This window comes from Ixodes scapularis, unplaced genomic scaffold, assembly GCF_016920785.2.
Source record: "Ixodes scapularis isolate PalLabHiFi unplaced genomic scaffold, ASM1692078v2 PGA_scaffold2__306_contigs__length_199485367, whole genome shotgun sequence".
Taxonomy (NCBI): domain Eukaryota; kingdom Metazoa; phylum Arthropoda; class Arachnida; order Ixodida; family Ixodidae; genus Ixodes; species Ixodes scapularis.
The window spans coordinates 175,197,452-175,219,373 of NW_024609857.1; the positions used below are offsets into that span (position 1 = coordinate 175,197,452).

Below are 21,922 nucleotides of genomic sequence, written 5' to 3' on the forward strand. Positions count from 1 at the left end.
GGAAAGAGGGCTCATCCTCTGGTTCAGATAGTTTCCCGTCGGCTGTCCTGGCTTGTGCAGTGTCTGCTGCGCTGCAGAGGCTCTCTACTACCTTTGCATGCAGAACCTTGGGGATCCATGACCTGTTCATACGAATGAAGCTGAGAGTGGCCACATTTTTCGGTGTAAGGTGATTTGTTTGTTTAGTTACGATAGCTCCCGCAGTGCTTAATACTCTCGGAGTATACGCCGGTTGGAGGGCAGGCAATAAACCCAACGGATGTAATGTACTAATCTGGGTGCTGCTGTTTTTCCCAGTAGCCAGCGGGTTTGCTTTTTTAGGTGTAGCTGTCTACCTCCACGTCCTCTAGGCAAGCATTGAGCTGTGCCCTGACGACCATTACGGCTTGTCATTCCTCCCGCCGTGGCTTGGAAGTTGTGCCTGACATGCTATACCAAAAGTGAAAATCGCTGGGTTGTGAGCTGCCTGCGGAAGTACTGGGGACACTTTGGGGTGGTGATTCAATTGCCTTTTGATTTTCACATGCCTTGTTATGGACGTCCTCGAGTTTACGCAGCACATACCCTTAGGTCGTCTCCTTACTTCCGTTAGTCGAAACTGTGTCCATGAAGCGAGGGTCCAGCAGAGTAGCAGCAAAAAACATTACATCTTCTTTCACAGAAATAAAATGTTGACTACAGTTCAGCTCGTTGAGCAGGCCTGATGCAAGGCCAAAGGCCGTAGTGTCTAGCTCTGCCGCTTCCATCGTGCTTTTGACTGTCCTCTCAATGAACGTGAGGAAGGGCAACGCTTGTCCTAACATTGCATTGTCCATGCAGAGGAGATGTGTCACTTCCTCAAATGTCTTCAAGACTGTGATCATAGCCTTGAGTAGAGCCCGTTGGCATTGCGTTAAGTAGTGTCTTGTGCTGTCTTCAAAAAATTCAGTGACAGCTTGCCGCTGCTCGGATAGACGCTCAACCATGTAGAAGGTGCTGTTCTGTCTGGTCGGAACGGGTTGCAGGAGCTTGTGAGTTGGCAGCCCATGTCGGCGCTAAATTTCTTCTAGTCGCCTCTGAGCAGTGGCTGAATGTCGAAATAGGCCGACAATATCACAGGCTGCCTTAAGTGTGTCCTCCACCTCCACACTAGTCTTGGTGAGTGAAGCTTTGACGGCCAAGTTCAAACAGTGAGCCATGCACAGCACACGTTTTATTGAGCACCTTTATGACATTCTGCACATTGTCACTGGTCAGTGCCCACCTTTTTTCCCCAAAGGGACTAACCATTTTTTCATGACTTCCTCGAGCTTTTGGCCAATGTTGTTGGCTGTGGGTTGCTCTCCAAACCCAGACATATCAAGGACTGCACTCTTCGTGGCCAGGAGTCCTTTGGAGTAATGAGCTTCCCAGTGCACTGTTTCGATCTGGATGAGCATCGTACCGGCGTGCGGTCGTGTATCACTACTGCGTGAGCACGTTAAAGACCCCAGGTTAGCAGTCGTACTGCACTGGCAAAATTGCTCATCTACAGTGTAAACCAGTGTCGCCTCATCCTGGCAGACCAACCTTACACTGTATAAACACTAAACGTCCAATTTGACTTTTTGATTTTTGCACTGTCACAAAGTCGTAGACCCAACGACTAGACCCAATGTCCGTTGTTAGATGGAATTTCCATGTGCTCACCTTGAGTTGGATCTTTAAAATTTCCATTGGGGCAGTCTCGAGAGCTGGGATGGCTGTGTTGGCAAAGGAGCCCCTGCTCGGTATGTTCCACTTGGGAGCCGAGTACCCCATGAAATCTATGAAGGCAGGATCTTCGACCATGAAAAAGGGCTTCATCAGTTTAGAACCTAATTCTGCAAGTTCGTGCTTGTGCACGATCGTCAGCGGGCGTGCCGAACCTCAGCTCTGCTTGCGGTTTATGGTCTCTGGTAGGGTCAGTTGAGTCTGGGGTGATTTGGCAACACATGAGGCTGCTGGCAGTGTTGCTGTTGTCGATGCTGTAAAATTCTTTATTATTTGGAGATGGTTCCGTTTCATGTGGTTATGAAGCGCTGTAGTTCGAAGCTTCTGGCACCCCCTTGTTTTCTGAGTCGTACAGACTTGTGGCAGTGTTTATATTGCACTTCAACCTGGTTATTTGCAGATTTCTCAGAATGAATCCATATCTGCGATTCTTTTGCCAGCTTGGGTGGTAAGGGGAGGTTCTTCTCTTGCTCAGCTGGGCAGAGTCCACTGGGTGGTCTGCTTGCTGCTGCTGGAACTGGATGCTTGAGTTTCCAGTGGAGGAGTCAGTGCCTCTATCTGATACTTCTACAGAAAACTAGGGTAACAATATAGGTGATGATCATATACCAAACATTTGGATCATTGCAAAGTAATACCCTGTTCACACGGGTCACCTAAAGGACCTATAACTTAGGTCCCTTTGCTAAAGGTACCTGGGGTAAAGGACGTTCGGAATCACACGGTAAATGAACGAAAATAAACGGAGTCTTTACGGTCGATGTTTACTGCATTGGGGATAGCCCGGGTAAACCGCAGGGCAAAAGAACACTATATATTTCCGTGTCTAAACAGTCATGAGGCACATTTTTAGATTATTAAATGTGACACATTGCGTTAAAATACTAAGTAATAATTGTAATGTTTCTTTTATTGCAATGTTCACCTAAAAAGTAGTTTTTCGTTAGAACATCCGGCTGGTCCTTAGGCTGGACTGGCCACACTGGCCCGGCGGTTTGTTTTGGAGACGGTTCCGAGCCAATTTTCCGAGCACTGTGAATCCGAGCACGTGGTACCGAAGTTTTGTGACCGTTTCTTTCTGCTCCTCGGATTTTCTCTCTTCTGCGTTTATCGCTTCGATTGCTTCGGTCCCGGAAGAACCGTCACAGACCCACCACCCTCCAAGTGACGGGCCGCGACCACGACCAGCGTCTCCCGATGGACGACGACGAGTGTCTGGGAATTATGTGGTCGCTGCAGCAACAACGGACACAGTTCCTTCTGCTCGAGGAGCGTATACAAGCCGCGGAAACGGAAGCGGATGAGCTGGAGGAGAAGCTCATGGCCACAAACTTTACGGTCGCCGCTCTCCTTGCGGAGAAGTGGACTACGATCCCACGCGAGCGGGTAGTCTACGTTCGGTCGGGGAGGTGGTTTGAGGAGACGCTGCCTAGAATGGGCGATCAGCATTTCCGTGCTTGTTTTCGCGTCTCCTCGACCACCTTCCGGTATCTTGTGGACGTTTGCCGGCCGTCAATGCTTCGGCAAGACACCGCCATGAAGACGGCAATAACGGTGGAGAAGAGGGTGGCCATCAGCCTGTACAGGCTCTGCTCCACCGCGGAGGAACGAACAATCGGCCACCTCTTTGCCGTTGGCCAGTCGGTCGTCAATGAGACGTACCGAGAATTTTGCGACGTCGTCATTGAGGAGCTCGAGGCGCGCACAATAACAATGATCCGAAACGAAGATCTCGACAACCACATGCGCGAGTTCCAGGCAGTGCTGGGATTTCCCAACGCCATCGGGGCTCTCGACGGCTGCCACCTGCCTGTGTCGCCACCAAAGGACTTGGCTGTTGACTACCACAACTATAAAGGATGGTAAGCAGACACTGATACTCGTTTCCTGCAGACAACTTTGCTTATTTTATAAAATTTCAGGGTCAGAAATTAAGTACTTGTACTAAAGTATGCTGCACACAAGGCTATAAACCAGATATAGATACGGGTGTAGTCACGCCAGAGACCATTCCCTTTGTTATTTCGTTATTTCGTGCCCCTAGCCAAGTTAAACCCATGATGTCACCAAAGCACCTGCAGAGTGAGCAAATCCAACTGCCCGTGGGTGGGAGGCACATCAAGGATCCATTTCACAAACAGCACTACTTACATTCAGTAGCAAGCAATTTAGCTATGTTTGTTGTGTGCGGTGCTTTTGCTGTTCCTTGCTCACATGTGGTCACTTTGTTTTAGGTACAGTGTCATCCTCCTGGCCCTGGTGGACCATAGATACCTCTTCCGCTACATCAGCGTGGGCACCCCTGGGAGGTGCCATGATGCGAGCGTCTATCGGCGCTCCCCACTGGCGCATCTGCTCGAGCAGAACCAGACTGCTGTGTCAAGGGTCATTGATGGCACGGAGATACCTCCCCTCGTCCTGTGTGATCAGGCTTTTCCCCTGACGAGGAACTTGATGAAACCATTCCCCCACAGCCTCAACCACCCCCAAGGGAAAGGGGACTTTAACTACGCCCTCTCTAAGGCCAGGCGCGTGGTCGAAAATGCGTTTGGTCGTTTGAAGGCCCGCTTCCGCATCGTCCTCAAGCGGATGGAAATGAGAATCGACCACGTGAACACTGTCGTCAGAGCCTGCTGCACCCTACACAATATCTGCGAGATGCTCAACGACGGGGCGGAGAAACAGTGGGTCGACGCGGCCAGGAAAATAGAAGAGAGTGCAAAGCGCGAGCAGCCAATGCACAGGACCAAGGCCACAGAAGATGGCGCCGATGCAGTGCGGGATGCGCTCGTTGCATACTTCGAGGCGAACCCGCCCTCTCAGCGCGGCTAAATCCCAGACGTTCGCCCTCTCAGCACGACTGAAACCCGAGACGTTCGCACAGTAAACTACAGAACACTAATTGGTTAAAGGGGCACTGAAGCCATTCTTTAAGGCCTTTTTTTATGTTGTATTCTTTACAAAGTGTTAGTGACTACATATATCAAATTCTATAATACAAAACTGTTTATTCATCTCGGGGCAATGGGAAAACATGCGGACTCTTATTTCTCGTGGGGTACAATCTCTGGACCACAGAAAGTCCTACAATATGCACTACATGCCATTAATCTGTCCACGTGACATTGAATTCTCATTGCTATTCCAGGCAGTGAAAAAGAAATAAATATTCCTTTTCTGAGCTGGCTCAACCACTCGCATGACACAGCAGTTTTCATTTCTTTTCAGCAAAGCATGCTTTGTCCACTTAAATACAGGTCATTGCTACAGTAAGCATGAAAGCCCAACCAATTGAGATTTCACAGTACAGTCGGTTAGAAATAAAACGCGACCAGCGGCTGCATGGTCTTCACTAGACTCTGCGCTTTCTGCTTCATACAGAGGTTGCGAGTGCGGCTTTTGTTTTGATATGTTAGTCACACACCCGGTGCATCTCAAACTTAGGCGTTCCTCTTTTAAAAGAGACAGCATCGGACAGAACCGTGTATCCACTGTTCGTTCCATGCTGACCGTACATATACGTGTAGGCTCTACATAGGTGCCAGTAATCACGCACCACAATTGTAATAAGCAGCTGCACAGTTAAAATTGCAGACTGGCTAGTTGTTCTTGCTATATCATTGATGTTTGCATTTAGTTTACCTTGTAGCTGCACCTGCGTTTCAGTGCCTACTAACAGATTTTTACCAGTTTTATGACGATTGTCCCATCCTGAGCAAAATATCTTGAATCTGGATTCAAATGACAGAAGCATGTAGCCCTTCAATGCTTCCAATCCAAACTCAAGTAAAAAGAGAAATATTTCTCAGAGTTTCCGTTTTTATTTTTCCTTCCGGGACCTCATGAAATCCAGGAAATCCCGCTGGAGCTGGTTCGACTCTTCCATTATCGAAAACTGCCGTTGCCGGTCTTGGTGGGCCCTCTCCCTAGCTTCGGAAAGCTCTTTCCTTTGTTTCCTCTGCTCCTCAATGAACAGCATGAGAATGTCCCCCTGTTTCATGGAGGACTTCCTTTTTTTTTTTGGCCGTTCCTCGAGGGGTTCTTCCTTTAGGTCCACCACCTCGTTGTCGTCGTCTGGCCCTTCGTGAGGGCTGTCTCCAGGTTCCTGATAAAAACCAATGGGTGCTCATGAGAAAGGTTTACACTTGATGATGTATGCATACCGCATTATACCAGCATATATCAAAGAGCAAATCGGGCGAAAATAAGGTGCATACTAACTTTCAGTGTAGGACCAGGAGAAGCTGAAATAATAGAACTAAAACATGCATTTTACACTTGGGTATGAAACTAAAACAAACAAAAGCGCCACTAGCAACAGTTCCATTATCGTTGCCGTTACAGCTGCCGTCACCCTTGAGCACTACACCTCGTAGAAGGTGTGCTTCCCTCGTTTTCCTTACTCTGCATTCTTTTCTCGACACCGAAAAGAAATCAGAGTTGACTTTTTAAGTTTTGTCGACGCTCTTCTGAACTGGAAATAACCACATTGTTATTGGAGTTAAGCAGTTTATGCTGCCAAGACGGATGGAGAGCTGCTTCACATGTATTCGGCATGCCCCACTGGCTTTTTACAAACAGACCCTAACAAGTGCCACAGAAAGAGCTGGCGGCACATGACTATCACAGGTGCGGGGCACAATTTATGTATGCTCCACCCAAATGAGTTTTCTTAATGTTTGCTTAGTTTGCATTATTAAGCTACAGAAAATCCAGTTTTTTATGATTGATTTCACCGTGCACATGAAATAGCACAAGCATGTCTTTACGTGCCGCGGGAAACAGATGAAATTTCTTTGGTGATGCCAAATGTCACGTCTGCTTCCGCACACTCAACAGTTGCTTCGATTCCAGCTTATAACGACGAATCAGTAACTCGTTATGTTAACCATTCTCTCCAAGCTTATTAAAAGGTTGAATCGCACATCTCTGCCTTCGTCATAATTCAAGGCATACGAAATCAGTAAATACCTCAACAACATCCGCAGGGAGCGAGTCATTCACGAGACTTGGGTCGTTGACGGGCAGGCTCCCCAAGAAACTGTGAAGATCGTAGTAAAAGGGCCAGGAGACCTTTCCTGACCCAGTTGTCAGGCTTTTCTTTTTAGCCCTGGAGGAAAATAATGTAGGGGTGATGCAATTTATTCAGCAACAAGGGCTTGTTGCCACCTATATACAATCTTTCGTCTGCATTTTCTTTTTACAGTGCAGATGAATAGCAGCAGGGCGTTGGCAATTAATTTTTTCATTGTCAATTACTCCCTTCAAAGCTCCAGCTAGAGCTAACCAACCGAACAAAGATAACAATTCATTTTGCCTCAGAGCCACCAAGGCGGCACGACGAGAACACAGCTAAATAAGGTAGTTCTAATCAAAACATTGAGTGTATCGCGTCAAGAAAAAACTTACCAGGTCTGGTTACGACGTAAACTAAGATATATATATATATATATATATATATATATATATATATATATATATATATATATATATATATCCGGCTTATATTTAGATACATATAAGCCGACCTAGCAACACTAAAGAGCGTGTTTGGCACAGTTCTGCGAGCGCGACCCAGAACGGGAGGCACTCACTTGATCGAATGACGTTTTAGCGAACGCCCACGTATCACCGTATGACACTTTAGCGAATGGTCGGACGCCGCGAAGCGGCGTTTTCGGGTGGGCCAATATGGTATACATTTTTGTAATGAGCCACCGCAGACTGTCGCCGCGAAGAGGCGTAAGCGCAGCGCGGCAGATGGGTTAACGCGCGCCCCCGCTCGCTAAAACGTCGATTCGCTCAAATGTCGCTGTTCGCTAAAACCTCATTCGCTCATGCCCCAGGACATAAGCATCATTCTGAAAACAGACTCACCTGTACGTCTGGTTCAGATTGTCTATCTTATCGCTGACTTGCTTGCGCGTCTTGACGATAGACAGTCTCTCCAGGCCTACACGGATCGTCTCGTAGACGCCGGAGTTTCTTCTGTGCCGCCGAAGTTCCGCCAAATTGTCCTGCCATAGCCGAATGAGAGCCCACGTCTCTGACTCGGACCAGTGCACTCGCGCGTTTTTTTTCTTTTCGCTGGTGCCGCTAGAGCTGGCACCCCAGTTCAATGGCTCATGCGCAGATGAAAGCATCGTCACAAAAATCTCCTGCGCCGAAGAGCGCGACTCGTCGTCGTTCCGTGTGGGAGCAGAGGTAGCAGCCATTGCGTCTCTTCCCGCCGCTGTTGCCGCCGCCGCTACCTGTTACCGGGAGTAACATTTTGTTCCTATTGTATCACGTCTGTGGTCCCCATCTATTTTAATACTTTGACTTCCTAAGATTCTAGTACCAACGACGCATTAAACGACAAGAAAACATAAACGATCATTTTTATTTGGAATTTATGGGTCCGAGGCTACTCCCTGTAGCTGCAAACGGAGATCGGGAAGCTCCGTTTACTCCTAAGGTACCTTTACCGAAAGGGACCTTTACGCCCCGTCTGAATACGATCTCCATCTCCCTTTACTATAGGGACCTATGCTACAGGTACCTTTAGGTTACCGTGTGAATGGGGTATCAGACTAATGCTAATGATATATTTCTGGAACTTGCTTTAATTTACATATATTGGCTGTATTTTATATTCACTTCATTGTATTTTGCAACTCATAGAGCCAATAGAACATACAATCAACTGAAATTTAGTAAAGAAAAAACTGGCCGGCAAAATGAGAGAAACAACTAGCCACACATCTCACTAAAATTGAAAGAGATGTTGTATTGTAAGAAAGCAAACCAACAGAACTGTAGATTAGTGACCGTGTGTGACTTTAATCTTCATTCTATACTAGCATACTGCCTCATTTTCTTCTGCCTTTAGCCCAGCCCATGTCCTGCTTCTTTCCCTTCCGCCAACACAACAAGAAGTTATATTCTAATGTCACAGGGTGTGATTTCCTGGGTGATAAATCGCCCAGGATTTATCGACTGGGTGGGCAGATCTTGACAGTATCAAATTGGATTTTACGACGAATAGTTTGGGATCTTTGAATCACCTATGCAATCACATCTTAATATAGCACTGACACAGCTTTTCTATTTGTTTTTTTTTTCTTCTTTTTATACAAGTTTCATTATTACTTACAGCATCTACAGAGTGCCCAACAAACTTCTCGATTTTGCGACCCCTTTGACAGGATATTGCGACCGCCTTAGCGTGCCATGTCCCACGGCTTATAAACACGTCACCTAAAGGGTTAGATGCTGTCTTTGGAAAAAGTCAATCGTTACCATACCAAGAATCATGGCCAGAATGTTTTCCAACTAAAACAGCGGTTCTTTCAAGCCCCCCAAGCCCCTCCCACTACATTCCCTGGCAGCCTGGTCGTCGATGAGGCGGGCCAGCACTCGTTTCCCCCTTTTTGTGAGAAATGTGCTGTCTGTTGAAAGACCTAATGCAAGGAGATCAGACGTAATAAGGTTAATGTGTGTGCCATCAGCAATGAGACAAGAGCATGATGTTTGTATTTTAGAGCGCAGCTCTTAGGGGCCCGTTCCCCGCTTGAGCGGCGTCGGCGTCGCCGTAACCAAGGTCACCCCAAGGTCACGCGACCCCTCCCCCAGGGTCACGTGACCCCCAAGATCACGTGACACCCCGAGGTCACGTGACCCCCCCCCCTTCCGAGGTCACGTGACCACCCCCAGGGTCACGTGACCCGCCCGCCGAGGTCACGTGACCTCCCCGATGACGTCATCAGTTACGTCACTGATGACGTCACCGGCATCCGCATCATCGTCACGGATTACGTCATCAGTGACGTCACTGATGACGTCACCGACATCCGCATCGTCATCGTCTTCATCGCTGATGACGTCATCGGAGTCCGCATCGTCATTGTCACTGATGGCGTCATCAGTGACGTCACTGATGACCTCACCGGCATCCGCATCGTCATCGTCATCATCGCTGATGACGTCATCAGTGACGTCACTGATGACATCACCGGCATCCGCATCGTCATCATCACGGATGACGTCACCAGTGACATCAAAGATGACATCATCGGCATCGTCACGTGACCCCCCAAGGTCACGTGACCCCCAAGGTCACGTGACCCCCCCCCCCAGGTCACTTTACCCCCAGTACCCTTCCCTCCTCCTCCTTAAGAGCTGCGCTCTAATTCGGTGTTACAGGGAGTTGTAAACGGCTTTCACTTTTTAATTTATTAGAAACATTTAAAAGCAGCATCACTGGAACTGTACCCATATCTCCATATCTTCCTAAGAAACGCAAGGCATGGCGAGTTCCAGGCATGCAGACTCCCAGAATTGTGGGGGGGGGGGGGGGTGTAGGGGGTATTTTGACTCATGTTGTATCATGCCACATAAAAAAAATTGCTTTTCGGAGTTGCATCACGTTAAACTCAACATGTCAAAGCGATAAATCCAACTATTGTGAAAAATTCCCTAGTGAGCAATACACTAGGCCGAGGGCTGGTGTGACTTGATGTGACACCAGACTTTTTCACGGATGTGGTTTGGGACATTTCCACAGCAGCAATCTGGTGTTGGTGTCACATCAGGGCCATGGTGTTTTGTTGTGACAGGGCTGCGGTGTTCTGGTGTGACAACAGGTTTTGTTGTAATGTGATACCAGAGCACCTGTTGACTGGGTGTTGCTTTACAGACAAAAAAGGGTACAATGATAAGTTTGTCAATAATGCTGCTGTTATAATTACTTTATAAAAGCATAATATTTGGGGGGGGGTGGGGGGAATTGTAATTTATTTAAATCGCAAAAGCGAATGAAGGGGATGGCCAGTGGGGGAGGTAAAGCCTGAGGCTCTTCCTTAATTCAACCTAAAAGGAAAAGATCAAAAGTGTCTTTTCAACTCTTACAGCCTTTGGCAAAACAAGCTGCGACGATAGATAGATCTTCCTCTGTACTCACGTTTTTCTTCTGCTTCCCCATTTTTTTCTCGATGATGCAGCTCACTGACTTTTTCAGAAGGTAGCGGTGGATATGCTTTGCCCTTCCTGTAATGACCCCCTTGCGGGTTGTGGTCTGCTTGGCGCAGTGCAAAGAAACCTGCAACATAAGAAGTATAGGTTTAAGCAAGTGTGCTGGGCACCAATAAAACAGATGGTGCCAATATCATGTTTCCCACATTAGTCACAATTTTCAAGCAAAGTGAAATGAAAACAGTTGCTTTTCAACAACGATGATAAACGCAAAAGAAGCATTCATGCTCAAGATAGCTATAAATTAATTAGTAGCTAATGCAGATCTGCACAGCAAGCTTGTATTGAAGACTATACCCCCCTCCCCCCCCCCCCCCCCCCTTCAAGAGCACATGTGCCCTTTCAAATATCAGGCCTATAGCCTGTAGCAGGTCAAGAATAGCAGAAGTCTCTCTGCCTCTCTCTCCAGATTAGTGAAGCCGACACTGGAGAGAAGAGAAGAGGACGGAAGCACCAATCATGGCAAGGAGAGGTGGTTTCCTCCTCTCCACTTTCCTGCTATTCTTAACCTGCAACAGAGTACAGCAACCATATTTAGAAATATTAGAATGCTATTAAAAAAGATATAACAGATTGCTTTTCGGAACGTTTCCCAAGTTCTCAAATTCTCATACTTTTCCGGATTTTCCCGCACTATTTCGATTGACCTTGCTGGCTGTTACAGAAGGGTGACAATCTGGCAATTGTGCTGAGGTGTTGAAATTGCCTTCCATGTTGCTCAAGAACTTCCGGTAGCATGTCATATACTTAGCACCATTCGAGCTGTCCGGCACAGGTATAACCGAGCTTGTGCTTTGGAAGACGACCGGGTAGGCTCAGTCCCCGTTAAAAGGCTTCTTCAACAGTGATATCGCAACAGTAATATTGATGGTAATAAGAATATTAACAATATTATTAATAACTTCCTTTTTAAAATAAATGGAGGGGCATAAGGGAAAGAGCCTTCAGTGGAGACTTGCCTGACATATTTTCACTTTGAAAACGCAACTACAGAAAAAGAAGGTCTAAAGCAACTATCTGTGTGAAGCACAGGTCACACATAGACGGAAGCGTCTACCGACAAGGTCCGACAAACCGATAGCCAGAAGATAGTTCTATTCATCGTCCCTGCTAGAGGCTGGAGACATGTGGTGCTTCCCGTTTGTTCAATAGTAGGTTGCGAAGTCTTGCAATGCTTTGAGTATTGTGACGATTTGTGCATACTGTCATGATGCTTTAATTTGTGAATTTTCCTGGCTTAGCCAACATAAGGGTTTCGTTGACAATTAATTACCTTCATTTTCCAGGTGCTTAGAATTCCCTGATGCTGTTAGGTTTTCTGTCGGTAGAAGCCCTGTTACTCTACCTTTAAAACGCCACAAGCAAAAATGTATAATGAGTCGTTTAACTTTTAGGAAGCAAACGAACCCAACTATTTCAAAATGAGATATATGTGTGTTCCCCAAAAAACCTTTATACACTAAATAGGCTGGCAGAAAGCAGTGGCTTGATGTTTCAAGCAAAAAGCTTTCACGTTCCTAGAGCCATGAATAAGACGCACAGCCATCAATAGCAACATGTGATCTTTGATTATGAGATCGTTTTGGCCGAATCTCCGGGTGAGAAGCTCGAGGGCAACCTTAGAGTTTTCCACTATTAATTGCAGTCCCTCAATCATGTCGGCAGCCCTACCAATCAAGTAGACTTTCAAATAATTAAACTAGAATGTGTCCTCCAAATTTTAAGATCTCTGGCTTTGGAAGCTTTACTGTTGTAGGGAGTTGGCCGTGTCGTTCCGCAATGCTCTGCCATTTCGTAATTCTTGGTTTTTCAGCTTGCAGTTGACTCGTGTCTTAGTTATGCTGATCCATTCTGCGTACCCCTCGGCGCCAATTATCTCCTCTTCTAAGGCATCATATTGAACAGATGGCTCTATTTCCTTGTCCAGCTCTTTCAGGGAAGCCTCCTTAAGTAGAAGAATATCAAATTTTTCTTTGAGCTCACTGATGTCGGTTGGATGAGTGGCCAGCAGGACTCCGATCTCGTTGATGATCTTCGTTGTGGCGGCTCTTAGTGTAGTCCTCTTCCGTTTCAGGCGGTCGACGCCCTCCTGGCTCGTATTAGGCATGATCTGGCCGTAAATTCCCAGGTTTCGGCACCAAAAACTGTAATAATTACTAGCTTTCTTTGTTGGTTTGCTCCCAGACCATGCCTAACTCTCTTTAGCTCGTCAGAAGTCAGGAAAGCTCACCAGCACACATCTTTTTGGCTTCGACTCACAGAGAAGACTCCTTTATTTTCTGAAACTTGTGGCGTTCGACTTCCGTTGTCCGCCGCGGGAGATCGACCAGACGGCTCGTCCTTTTTACAAACTGAGGTTTATTACCATCGGCCAGTACGCTTGACGGCTGGGCGAACTGAACAGTCCTCCTGCTTGCTGCCGCACGCGCTTATATCTTGTCCGCTGAGCCGAGGAGCCGCCCCCCAGGGCGGTGGCGCGTCGTTGGCCGGATGGGCGCGGGGTGGCGGGCCGAGCGCCCACATCTCCCCCCCTTCAAAGGTCCATGTCTAGGATGGCGTCCTCCGGGGCCGCAGGGTCTCGCAAGAGGTCAGGCCGGGCCTGACGAAGCACGCGGAGGGCCTCTGCTACCTCCAACGGGCGGGCGTCAGCACGATGCGCAGCTTGGACAGCATGGTGGGCCCACTCGGCGGCGAGCCGAGACTGATGAAGGGCCCCGGCGAGGTGTGTGGCCCGGTGGATCTCTGGGACGCCGCAGAGGGGGCAGAGGAGCCGGCGTTCGGCATCACTGTAGATGGCGGGGGGTTCCACCGGGTGGCGGACTTCCAGGGTGTTCCCCCGGAACGGCTCAGGAACGGACTCTGGTGGGGCACCGCGTTCCGGGCGCGGCTGCTCGCGCCAACGCAGCCTGGAGGCGTAGGCCACGGGACGCTCTTCGACCAGGACCGTCCACGTGGCCACGCTGGCAGTGCGGGGGTAGTCACGACGGCCACGGGAAAAGCTCGGGTGGCGGGCCGAGAATCGGGTGCCATAACGGCGGTCGTAGGTGCGGGAGGATTCCATCTGGACAGGCGGCATGACAAAAGAAAACACGAAGGGAGAAGATTACGGGTCTGATATAAGACTGAGTTCGGAGGTACTCGCGAAATCAGACAACCCTTTTGAAAAACAAAAGGCAGACCCGCGGGAAGGAGAGGTCGTCTCTCCCCCCCTCTCCGCGAAGAGGAGTACAGCCAGCGAAAAAGGATATGGTCATCCAGCGGATGTTAAATCATCGCCGTCGCAGGTTGTACCGCCTGGGTGGGGTTCCGTGATCCAAGGGCTGGCTGGGGGCTGGATTGTCCGGGACCTGCGGAAGAATTGCTGGCTCGCAGTAACGCTTGAGCTCAGACACGTGAATTGGCCCGTACTGCTGTGTACCATGCAGACGTGCTAGGCGGTAGCTCAACGGAGAGACTTCTTCCGTTACACGAAAGGGTCCATCCCAACGGTTGGCGAGGGATGCGGCGAAGTCTTTCGACGCGTCGCTGAGGGGATGTGTCCGACGAAGTACCGGGTCTCCAACCTGAAAGTGGACGTTGCGGCGGCCCTTGTCGTACTGGGCGGCCTGTTGAAGACAAGCGACGTCGAGGTTCTCTCGTGCTTCACGAACGGCCGACGAGAGTCGGTGATGGACGTCCTGGGCGAACTGCGCGTATGGGCGTCCATTCTGCGCAACATCTGTGTATAGAAATGAATTTTCCATTGGGAAGGTTAGCTCCTTACCAAAGTTGAGACGGGCAGGCGTGAAACCAGTGGATCGGTTGACCGTGGTGCGCGTTGCAAATGCCATCTCGTCGAGTTTGGCATCCCAGTCTTTGTGACGGGCTGTGTGGGAAATCAACATCATTTTGAGGTTGCGGTTGATCCTCTCCGTGATGTTGGCTTGCGGATGATACGGTGAAGTCAGCTTGTGCCGTATTCCAAGCGCAGCGCAGGTGTCGATGAAAATCTTGCTTCGAAAGTACGAAGCACCGTCCGTGATGAGCTCTGCAGGAAAGCCGAATCTGGTGAAAACGGACAGAAGGCAGTCCCAGATCCGCTGCGAAAGAAGTTTCCGTAATGGGAACAGTTCGACCCACTTGGTGAAGTGGTTAGTCACAACAAGTAGGTACTGATTTCCGCGAGGACTACGTGGAAACGGTCCCATGACATCACATGCGACAATCTGCCAAGGCGACTGGCTAACGACTGGCTGCATTAATCCTGGTGGTTGGCCTCCGCGAGGTTTCGCCTTCTGACACACTGGACAACTGCGAGCATACTTCAGTACATCCTGCCTGATTCCTGGCCAAGTCGCAACACGACATAACTTATCGTAAGTCTTACTGCCGCTGCTGTGACCCGCTAATGCTGAATCATGGAAGTACCTGATGAATGATTTGCGCAGCTTCCGAGGTATCACAATTCGGAAAGGCGATCCATCGCTGTCGTCGTCTGCCTGGGGGATGTAGCGGAGAAGAAGTCCGTCCTCGCTCAGCAGGTACGAGTCGTACTCGTCGTCGCTTCCGGTGCCGCTTGCTCTTCGTGCCGCAAGCCTCTCGCACACGCGTCGACAAAGTCCATCTTCCTGCTGGGCCTTGCGGAGGTCTGCTCTGCTCACCAACGTCCCCCACCGTGACTCCGAAGTGCGGGCCACGATGTCGGTTAATCCCACCAACTTTGGTTCCGTCTCAGTGGGAGGGACCTGCAAAGGAGCCCGTGACAGTGCGTCTGCCACAATATTAGTTGCTCCTTTCTTATAGGCGATAGTGTAGTCGTACGCTTGCAGTGTCAGAGCCCATCGTGCAAGACGTCCGGCTGGATTTTGCAAATTCTTCAGCCAGGAGAGTGCTTGGTGATCCGTCTGTATCTGAAAGGAAGCGCCATCGAGATACATGTTAAACTTCTTGAGGGCGAAGGTGATGGCGAGACACTCCTTTTCCGTCAGGGAGTAGTTTCGCTCGGCCGCTGTCAGCGTGCGGCTAGCGAAGGCGACTGGGCGAAGAACGTTGTCGTGTTCCTGAAGGAGGACTGCGCCCAGGCCGAAGTTGCTGCCATCTGTTTGGACGACAAATTGTCGGTTGAGATCCGGCAACTGCAAAGAGGCGACGTCGGTGATTGCTTTCGAAAGCTGAAGGAAAGCGACGCGCTGATCCTCCCCCCACAGCCATTTTTCGCCTTTGCGCAAGAGCGAGGTCAGGGGGTTAGCAATCTCGGCGCAGCGAGGGATGAACTGGCGATAAAATCCAATTAATCCAAGAAACCGCTGCAAACTCTTGACGTCGTGTGACTGCGGATATTCTGTTATTGCACGCAGCTTGTCCTCGTTGGGGCGAAGAACTCCATTGTCCACTACAAAACCAAGGAGGTTAATGTGTGGTGAAGCGAGCTGCACCTTGCCGGGGTGAATCGTCAGGCCGGCGTTGCGCAGGCGCTCGAGGACGATCCCAAGATGCTTCAGGTGTTCCTCGAAAGTCTGGGAAAAAATAACGACGTCATCCATGTACGCCATGGCGAAGTTATATTTTGTGTCGCCGAGAACGATATCCATTAAACGCTGGAAGCTAGCGGGAGAATTGGAAAGGCCAAAGGGGAGGCGAGTAAATTCAAACAATCCTCGGTGGCAAGTGAACGCAGTCTTTGGTACGTCCTCTGGATGAATCTCAATCTGCAAAAAACCTCGACTGCAGTCCAGAGTGGTGAACACTTTCGCGTTCCCAATCGCGTACATAACCGAGTCGATGGAAGGAAACTGGTACGAATCTCTCACCGTCACTGCGTTGAGGCGGCGATAATCCACGCTAAGTCGTACCGAGCCGTCTTTCTTCGGAGCCAAGACGACGGAAGAGGCCCACGGACTCTGGGACTCTCGCACTGCTCCGGTATCCAGCATCTCCTGTAGTGCTGCGTCTAGTAGGGCTCGCTTGTGGACGCTGAGGGGCCTAGGGTTGCACCGCAATGGTCGGGCGTCACCAGTCTCGATGCGGTGCAGCAACACGTCGGTCTTGCCCGGGGTTTCCGTAAACATCGATGCGAAGGGCTGCAGGATGCTCTCGAGTTGCTGCTTGTGCGAGCTGGTTGCTGGGCGCGCGTTGAGGGAGTCTCGGATGCCGTCAGGAAGAACTGCAGCTGGCCGCGCTGTGTAGTGGCCGGAAGGGTTGCGCCGGTGACGCAGTCTTCACGTTTGGTGAAGGGGGTCACGTGTGGCTGGTCGCCGAGCCGATATCCGCTGGCAGCGTAGTCGAGGGAAATTTTTTCGCCTGCAATGAAATCTCGGCCCAAGATAATGGGTACGGAGAGAGCTGGCAGATAAAGAAAACGCCGACGCCGCGTTTTTCCGTCGAAGGAAATCCTCAGCCTTACTGCGCCTGCTGCTTTTGTTGGCGCGCCTGATGCTAACTGCAAAAGCGTGCTCGAACAACGGAGCTTAACCTTCCTCGATTTGCAGAGTTCGAGAACTACGTCGCCGATAAGCGAAACTCCCGCGCCGGTATCAAGAAGCGCGGCAAAAGGCACGCCGAGTAAAGAAACTGTCATGCGTGGCTCGATATTATGGTGTGTAGGTCGAACTCGACATACAGAAGGAAGGAGTGCTGGCGACTCACATTTCCCGGGGCTGGTAGCGGGCCTTGGCCCCGAGATATCCGGGTTCAGCGCCGCGGGCCTCGTTGGTTTCCCTGGTTAGGCAGCTCTCGCTGCTCACGGGACCGCCGTTGTGGGCACTGGCTGCGGAAGTGGCCACGCTGTCCGCAGTTGTAGCAGGAGTCGTTCTGCCGCTGGGTTCCCACGTTGCCCCGTTCACTTCCCCGTCGCCGGCTGCCTCTCGGCTCCGCCGGATCATTCCCACGATGCCAGCCGCCTCTCGGCTGCCGCTGGGGCCTTCCGGCCATCTGGAGATCTTGCAGGGGTTCGTGCAGCCGGCTTTCGCCGTCACGGAACTGCAGCCGGCCCCTTTCGGGGTTTCGCGGCACCCGCGGCGGGCTTCCACCCATGTGCGGGCCCTGGGGGAACCAGTCCCAGGCGCCTGGGGCTTCCCTCGGTCGGGAATTTAAGCTGTCGCTAACCCCGCCCGATGCGTAGGCATCGGGGTTCTCGTCGGAGGCGAAGGCGCCGTCCCTTTCAGGCGGGCGCCGAGTCGGAGGGGCACGGACGTGGACGCTGCGTTGCTGTGCGGGAGGAACCCATGCGCAGGAGGGTTCGAGGGCGTCTTCCGCTGGAGGCGGCGGCTTGTACTCGTCGCTGGCCAGGAGCAACTCCTGGACGCCGCGCGTACGAGGTCTTCCACGTCGGTAAAGGTGCGTCCATGCAGATACACATGGAAACGGGGGTGGCATTGGCGGATGATGCGTGCGACCATCTCCGACTCAGGAGCAGCTTTCGCGGCTCTGTTGTACAGCTCTTGCATAGCCCGGATGTACTCAACGAGGCTTTCTTCTGGGTGCTGAGTGCGACGCTCGAGCTCACGCTGGACCCTGACCGCATACCCTGCTGGCAGGAATTCTTCGCGGAAGGCGGAGGTGAAAGCTGCGAGGGAAGGAAAAGCGGGTTGCTGCACCCACCAACGTCTCGCGCTCGCCTGTAGGGCCATGGGGAGGATCCTCTCGAGGACGTGGCGCTCCGAGGAGCCGGACGCCCGGGCGTAGACGTCCAGCTCTCCAAGGAAGTCGGCGACAGACTTCCGGTCGTCGAAACCCGTGTAGACGGGAATCGTGAGTCGTGGATGAAGCTCAGGCTCACGCGATTGCTGGCCGCCGGTCCCGCCCGTGCCGGCTGCCAGGCGCTCTGTCACCAGCGTGAGGGTGGCGGACATCTGCTGCATCAGCGCCAGGACGTCCGCGGTGGACGGGCCGAGCTCCACGTCGCTTTCGCTGGAGTCGCCATCCGCGGGCTGGTCCGGGGGCTGCTTCTTGGGTGGCATGTTCAAGGAAAAAGAAAAAGAAACACGGCAAGAGAAGAAAAAAAAAAGGACGCGAACGCGAAAAGGGGAAGAAAAAAAACGTAGAGTAGAAGAATTCAAAACAAAAACCGCTCCGTCAGCGACGTGCGAACCGCGAACACTGTACTCGCCGGGCACAAAGAAGAGAAGAAAATACAGGGAAAAGAAGAGACACTCGCGCGACAAATACAAAATAGGAAAACAGTACGAACCGTGTGGCCCAGACGATCCCCCGACGACGGACGAAGGAATCCCCGTTGGGCGCCAGGTGTGGCGTTCGACTTCCGTCGTCCGCCGCGGGAGATCGACCAGACGGCTCGTCCTTTTTACAAACTGAGGTTTATTACCATCGGCCAGTACGCTTGACGGCTGGGCGAACCGAACAGTCCTCCTGCTTGCTGCCGCACGCGCTTATATCTTGTCCGCTGAGCCGAGGAGCCGCCCCCCAGGTCGGTGGCGCTTCGTTGGCCGGATGGGCGCGGGGTGGCGGGCCGAGCGCCCACAAACTCCAACAAGAATACTAAGAGGCGAGCGCCCCAAGCTGCTCAAGGCCGTCCGGGAAAGTGCTGGGGACAAGGGGGACACTTCTTGAACACGAAGGATCCCGCAGCGGGGTCTCTGGCGACCACTCAGACGGGAGGAAACGAGGCACCATGTCAAGTGAAGCGGCGTCACACAAACTAATTAAAAACATGCTCGCGGACGGGGGGAAAAGTCAACAAAAATACAACACTGGTGTCACATCAAACTGCACAGTGTGCACACCAGAATGTCGGCGGGCACATGAGCCCGTGTGGTGTGACACCAGACTCTCTTGTTGTGTCCACCAGGCTCGTGTTCGGGTACACCAGCATTTCTGGTGGGCACATCAGATCTTCTGGTGTCAAACTAAGATTCTCTGATGTCACACCAGGATTGTCTGGTGTATTTTTCATTAGGGTTACAAAAACAATTGTTGCCAAACTGCATTGTAAAAGTATGATGCATCCAGCTTTGTGCAAAAATTACAAAATTCCTGAGAACAATTGCACAGCAATGGTTTGCTTTGGTGACACTTCAGCAGTCAAATTGTTTTAAGGAACAGCAGCTATACTTTGTTTCATCGTAACTTGACAAACGGCGAAGGCTACACTCACGTGACAATACTCTGTCTCGCTACGTGCTCGCTGTGCTGTCAGAGATCTGGGCAGGAGAAAGAAGAGTGCTGCTTTTGTAGAAATATTGAGTTGCAGGCTAAGTTTTAACTGCTTGGGCTAGGCGAAAGCTACCTACGCACTCGCCCCTGTACTTTTCGTAAGAGCTGTCTCGTGCTTCGCCTAGTTCCGTCACCTGATTGGCTTGAGGGGACCGTAGTGTTTGCTTTTTGCCAAGCTACGGTGAGACGGAGTATAAGAAACTAAAATACAGTATTGTAAGATTCCCCAATAATCACTTTGCTACCTATTTCCCAAGCAGCATGAACCAGCTTAAAAAAAGAAGTGAAATTCAGTACAAAATACTATAAGATCCATTTTTTCCTTATACCTAAGGTTGGGTTCAGGGCGTGGAGATTTGCAGTGCTTTGCACAGGAAGCAGTCGGCAATCTTCTGGTAGACCAGCCACTTGTGCTTCCCCCGTTGTTCCCCTCAGTTGTCGTCTCACATCAGTGACCTGGGCCACCCCATCACCCAGACTTCGCAGAATAGCTTCCCTAGAAGCTGAGAGAGATTACGAAACAACAAAATTCAGTCATGGTTAGTCAACTAAATATGATTGATTTCATAATCACATTAAGCTGCAAACTTATAAAAAAGTTCAATGTACAACCACGGCCGTTTTGATGAGAAGAGCCTTACGTGCGGCCGGCTACGTCGTGCAAAAATGGCATGATGCGCCTAGTTCCTTTTACCGCCGGCACAAGCGAGGCTTCGGAACAGCTGCCCGCAGAAAGCGAGGGAGTGCATGCTTCCACAGTTGCTTCGGGAGGCTTGGCGCTTGCTATTTTCAGGGTGTCCGAGCTGTGTTTCACACCTGGAAAACATACATTAAAATTATCAGACCGTATCTGGAGGGATGCCAGCATTGTTGCGCTTGCCTCATCAATGTTCACACTTGGAAGCGGTCAAGGCGCACTCATATCGAGCGGCTGTGCATCGGATTGCCTTCGTCTGAAATGTGCGTAGCTCATTATGGCCACTTCAATCTAATATTTCAAAACCAGAGTTTGTTGTTTGTCTTGAAGGAATCCTTTGCACTAATTTGTAGTGTTCATTAGTTGCACGCTTAATCATCTTCAGTACTTCACGTTGACCTTTGCAAATCTCAAGTTTGTCCATCACGAAATATGAGACGATCACAAATTCCAGCCTTTGCTCTATATGACTTCACTGTTGCACTCGGTTTGTAGCAGACAATGCCTTTTGTTTTTTCGGTTTTTCAGCACACAGCATGTTCTGTTTTCTTGGTTCATGTTTGTCTGAAAGCAATATTTTTTACCGAACTAACCATATTCTTCACTTGCAGTTGCAGACAAACTGTTTGTGAACGATATCTTAGCTTGCTCCGTGAGATTCAAATTAGATTTTGCTTTCGCTGTGACGCATTTTGGCCGCCGATGTATTGATCTCTTGGGAACCAGCTGGGCCACCTCCCGAAGAAAGGCCAGTATGTGCAAAAAAAAGTACCAGACAATGCTGTTTCTGCTGCCGACTACTCTGGCAGATGAACACAATAACAACGTGAAAGACCTTGAGCGAGCTGGAAAACAATGCTTTTCCACATCGAAAGACATAAGGTGAAAGACTTCAATCCGACTATATGTCGCATGAAACTGCCCTATTGAGCCCATATAAAGGCATACACAGTGTACTCAATCAAAGCAGCCTCACAATAGCATTCAATCATGCTGCAAGACCGACATCAATGCCTATGACACCAGTTATCATTTTGTTTTAGGCAGAAATTAATATACATTAAAATATTTAGCTGTGTTACATACACTCACCGTTGTGTAACTCGTGAGTATATGTGAGCGTAAGAGCAGCAACAGGAACTTTCTATAAGCTAACATAAGCAAATTTCCTCACTTCTCTTTGGCATGATCACTCTTAAATATCATAATAAAGAAACAGAAAAGTTTTCACTGCTTTTTATTTCACTATGAGGAACTTTCAGCTACCTATAGTTGGCACTTGGGCTACCATACCCACACGCGGGGGATATGCTTAAGTAAGTGCTTCTTGAG

At 50.1% G+C, this 21,922-nt stretch overlaps 3 protein-coding genes across 3 annotated transcripts; 2 read left to right on the forward strand and 1 right to left on the reverse strand.

The window, feature by feature from the left end:
- Nucleotides 1-2,928: 2,928 nt before the first annotated feature.
- LOC121836665 lies at nucleotides 2,929-3,597 on the forward strand. Its single transcript, XM_042291623.1, has one exon. The coding sequence runs from the start codon at nucleotides 2,929-2,931 to the stop codon at nucleotides 3,595-3,597; it is 669 nt and encodes a 222-aa protein (XP_042147557.1).
- A 330-nt stretch (nucleotides 3,598-3,927) lies between these two features.
- Nucleotides 3,928-4,563, forward strand: LOC120848145. Its single transcript, XM_040220108.3, has one exon. It carries the CDS (start codon nucleotides 3,946-3,948, stop codon nucleotides 4,561-4,563), a length of 618 nt encoding a protein of 205 aa, XP_040076042.2. The 5' UTR covers nucleotides 3,928-3,945.
- A 988-nt stretch (nucleotides 4,564-5,551) lies between these two features.
- On the reverse strand, nucleotides 5,552-7,971 carry LOC115316914. The gene is made up of 3 exons (XM_029976435.4): nucleotides 7,609-7,971; nucleotides 6,703-6,841; nucleotides 5,552-5,836 (listed from the first exon to the last, which is right to left on the reverse strand). The coding sequence occupies exons 1-3, from the start codon at nucleotides 7,944-7,946 to the stop codon at nucleotides 5,552-5,554; spliced, it is 762 nt and encodes a 253-aa protein (XP_029832295.3). The 5' UTR covers nucleotides 7,947-7,971.
- Between the last annotated feature and the right edge of the window lie 13,951 nt (nucleotides 7,972-21,922).

Excerpts from the sequence above, each read along its gene's own strand:
- LOC121836665 (XM_042291623.1), top strand. The coding sequence starts at position 2,929 with ATGGACGACGACGAGTGTCTGGGAATTATGTGGTCGCTGCAGCAACAA.
- LOC120848145 (XM_040220108.3), top strand. The coding sequence starts at position 3,946 with ATGTGGTCACTTTGTTTTAGGTACAGTGTCATCCTCCTGGCCCTGGTG.
- LOC115316914 (XM_029976435.4), bottom strand. The coding sequence starts at position 7,946 with ATGGCTGCTACCTCTGCTCCCACACGGAACGACGACGAGTCGCGCTCT. Across the intron at positions 6,842-7,608 it reads AATCTGAACCAGACGTACAG|GGCTAAAAAGAAAAGCCTGA; the intron begins GTGAGTCTGTTT and ends ATTTTCCTCCAG. Across the intron at positions 5,837-6,702 it reads TCCCTGCGGATGTTGTTGAG|GAACCTGGAGACAGCCCTCA; the intron begins GTATTTACTGAT and ends GGTTTTTATCAG.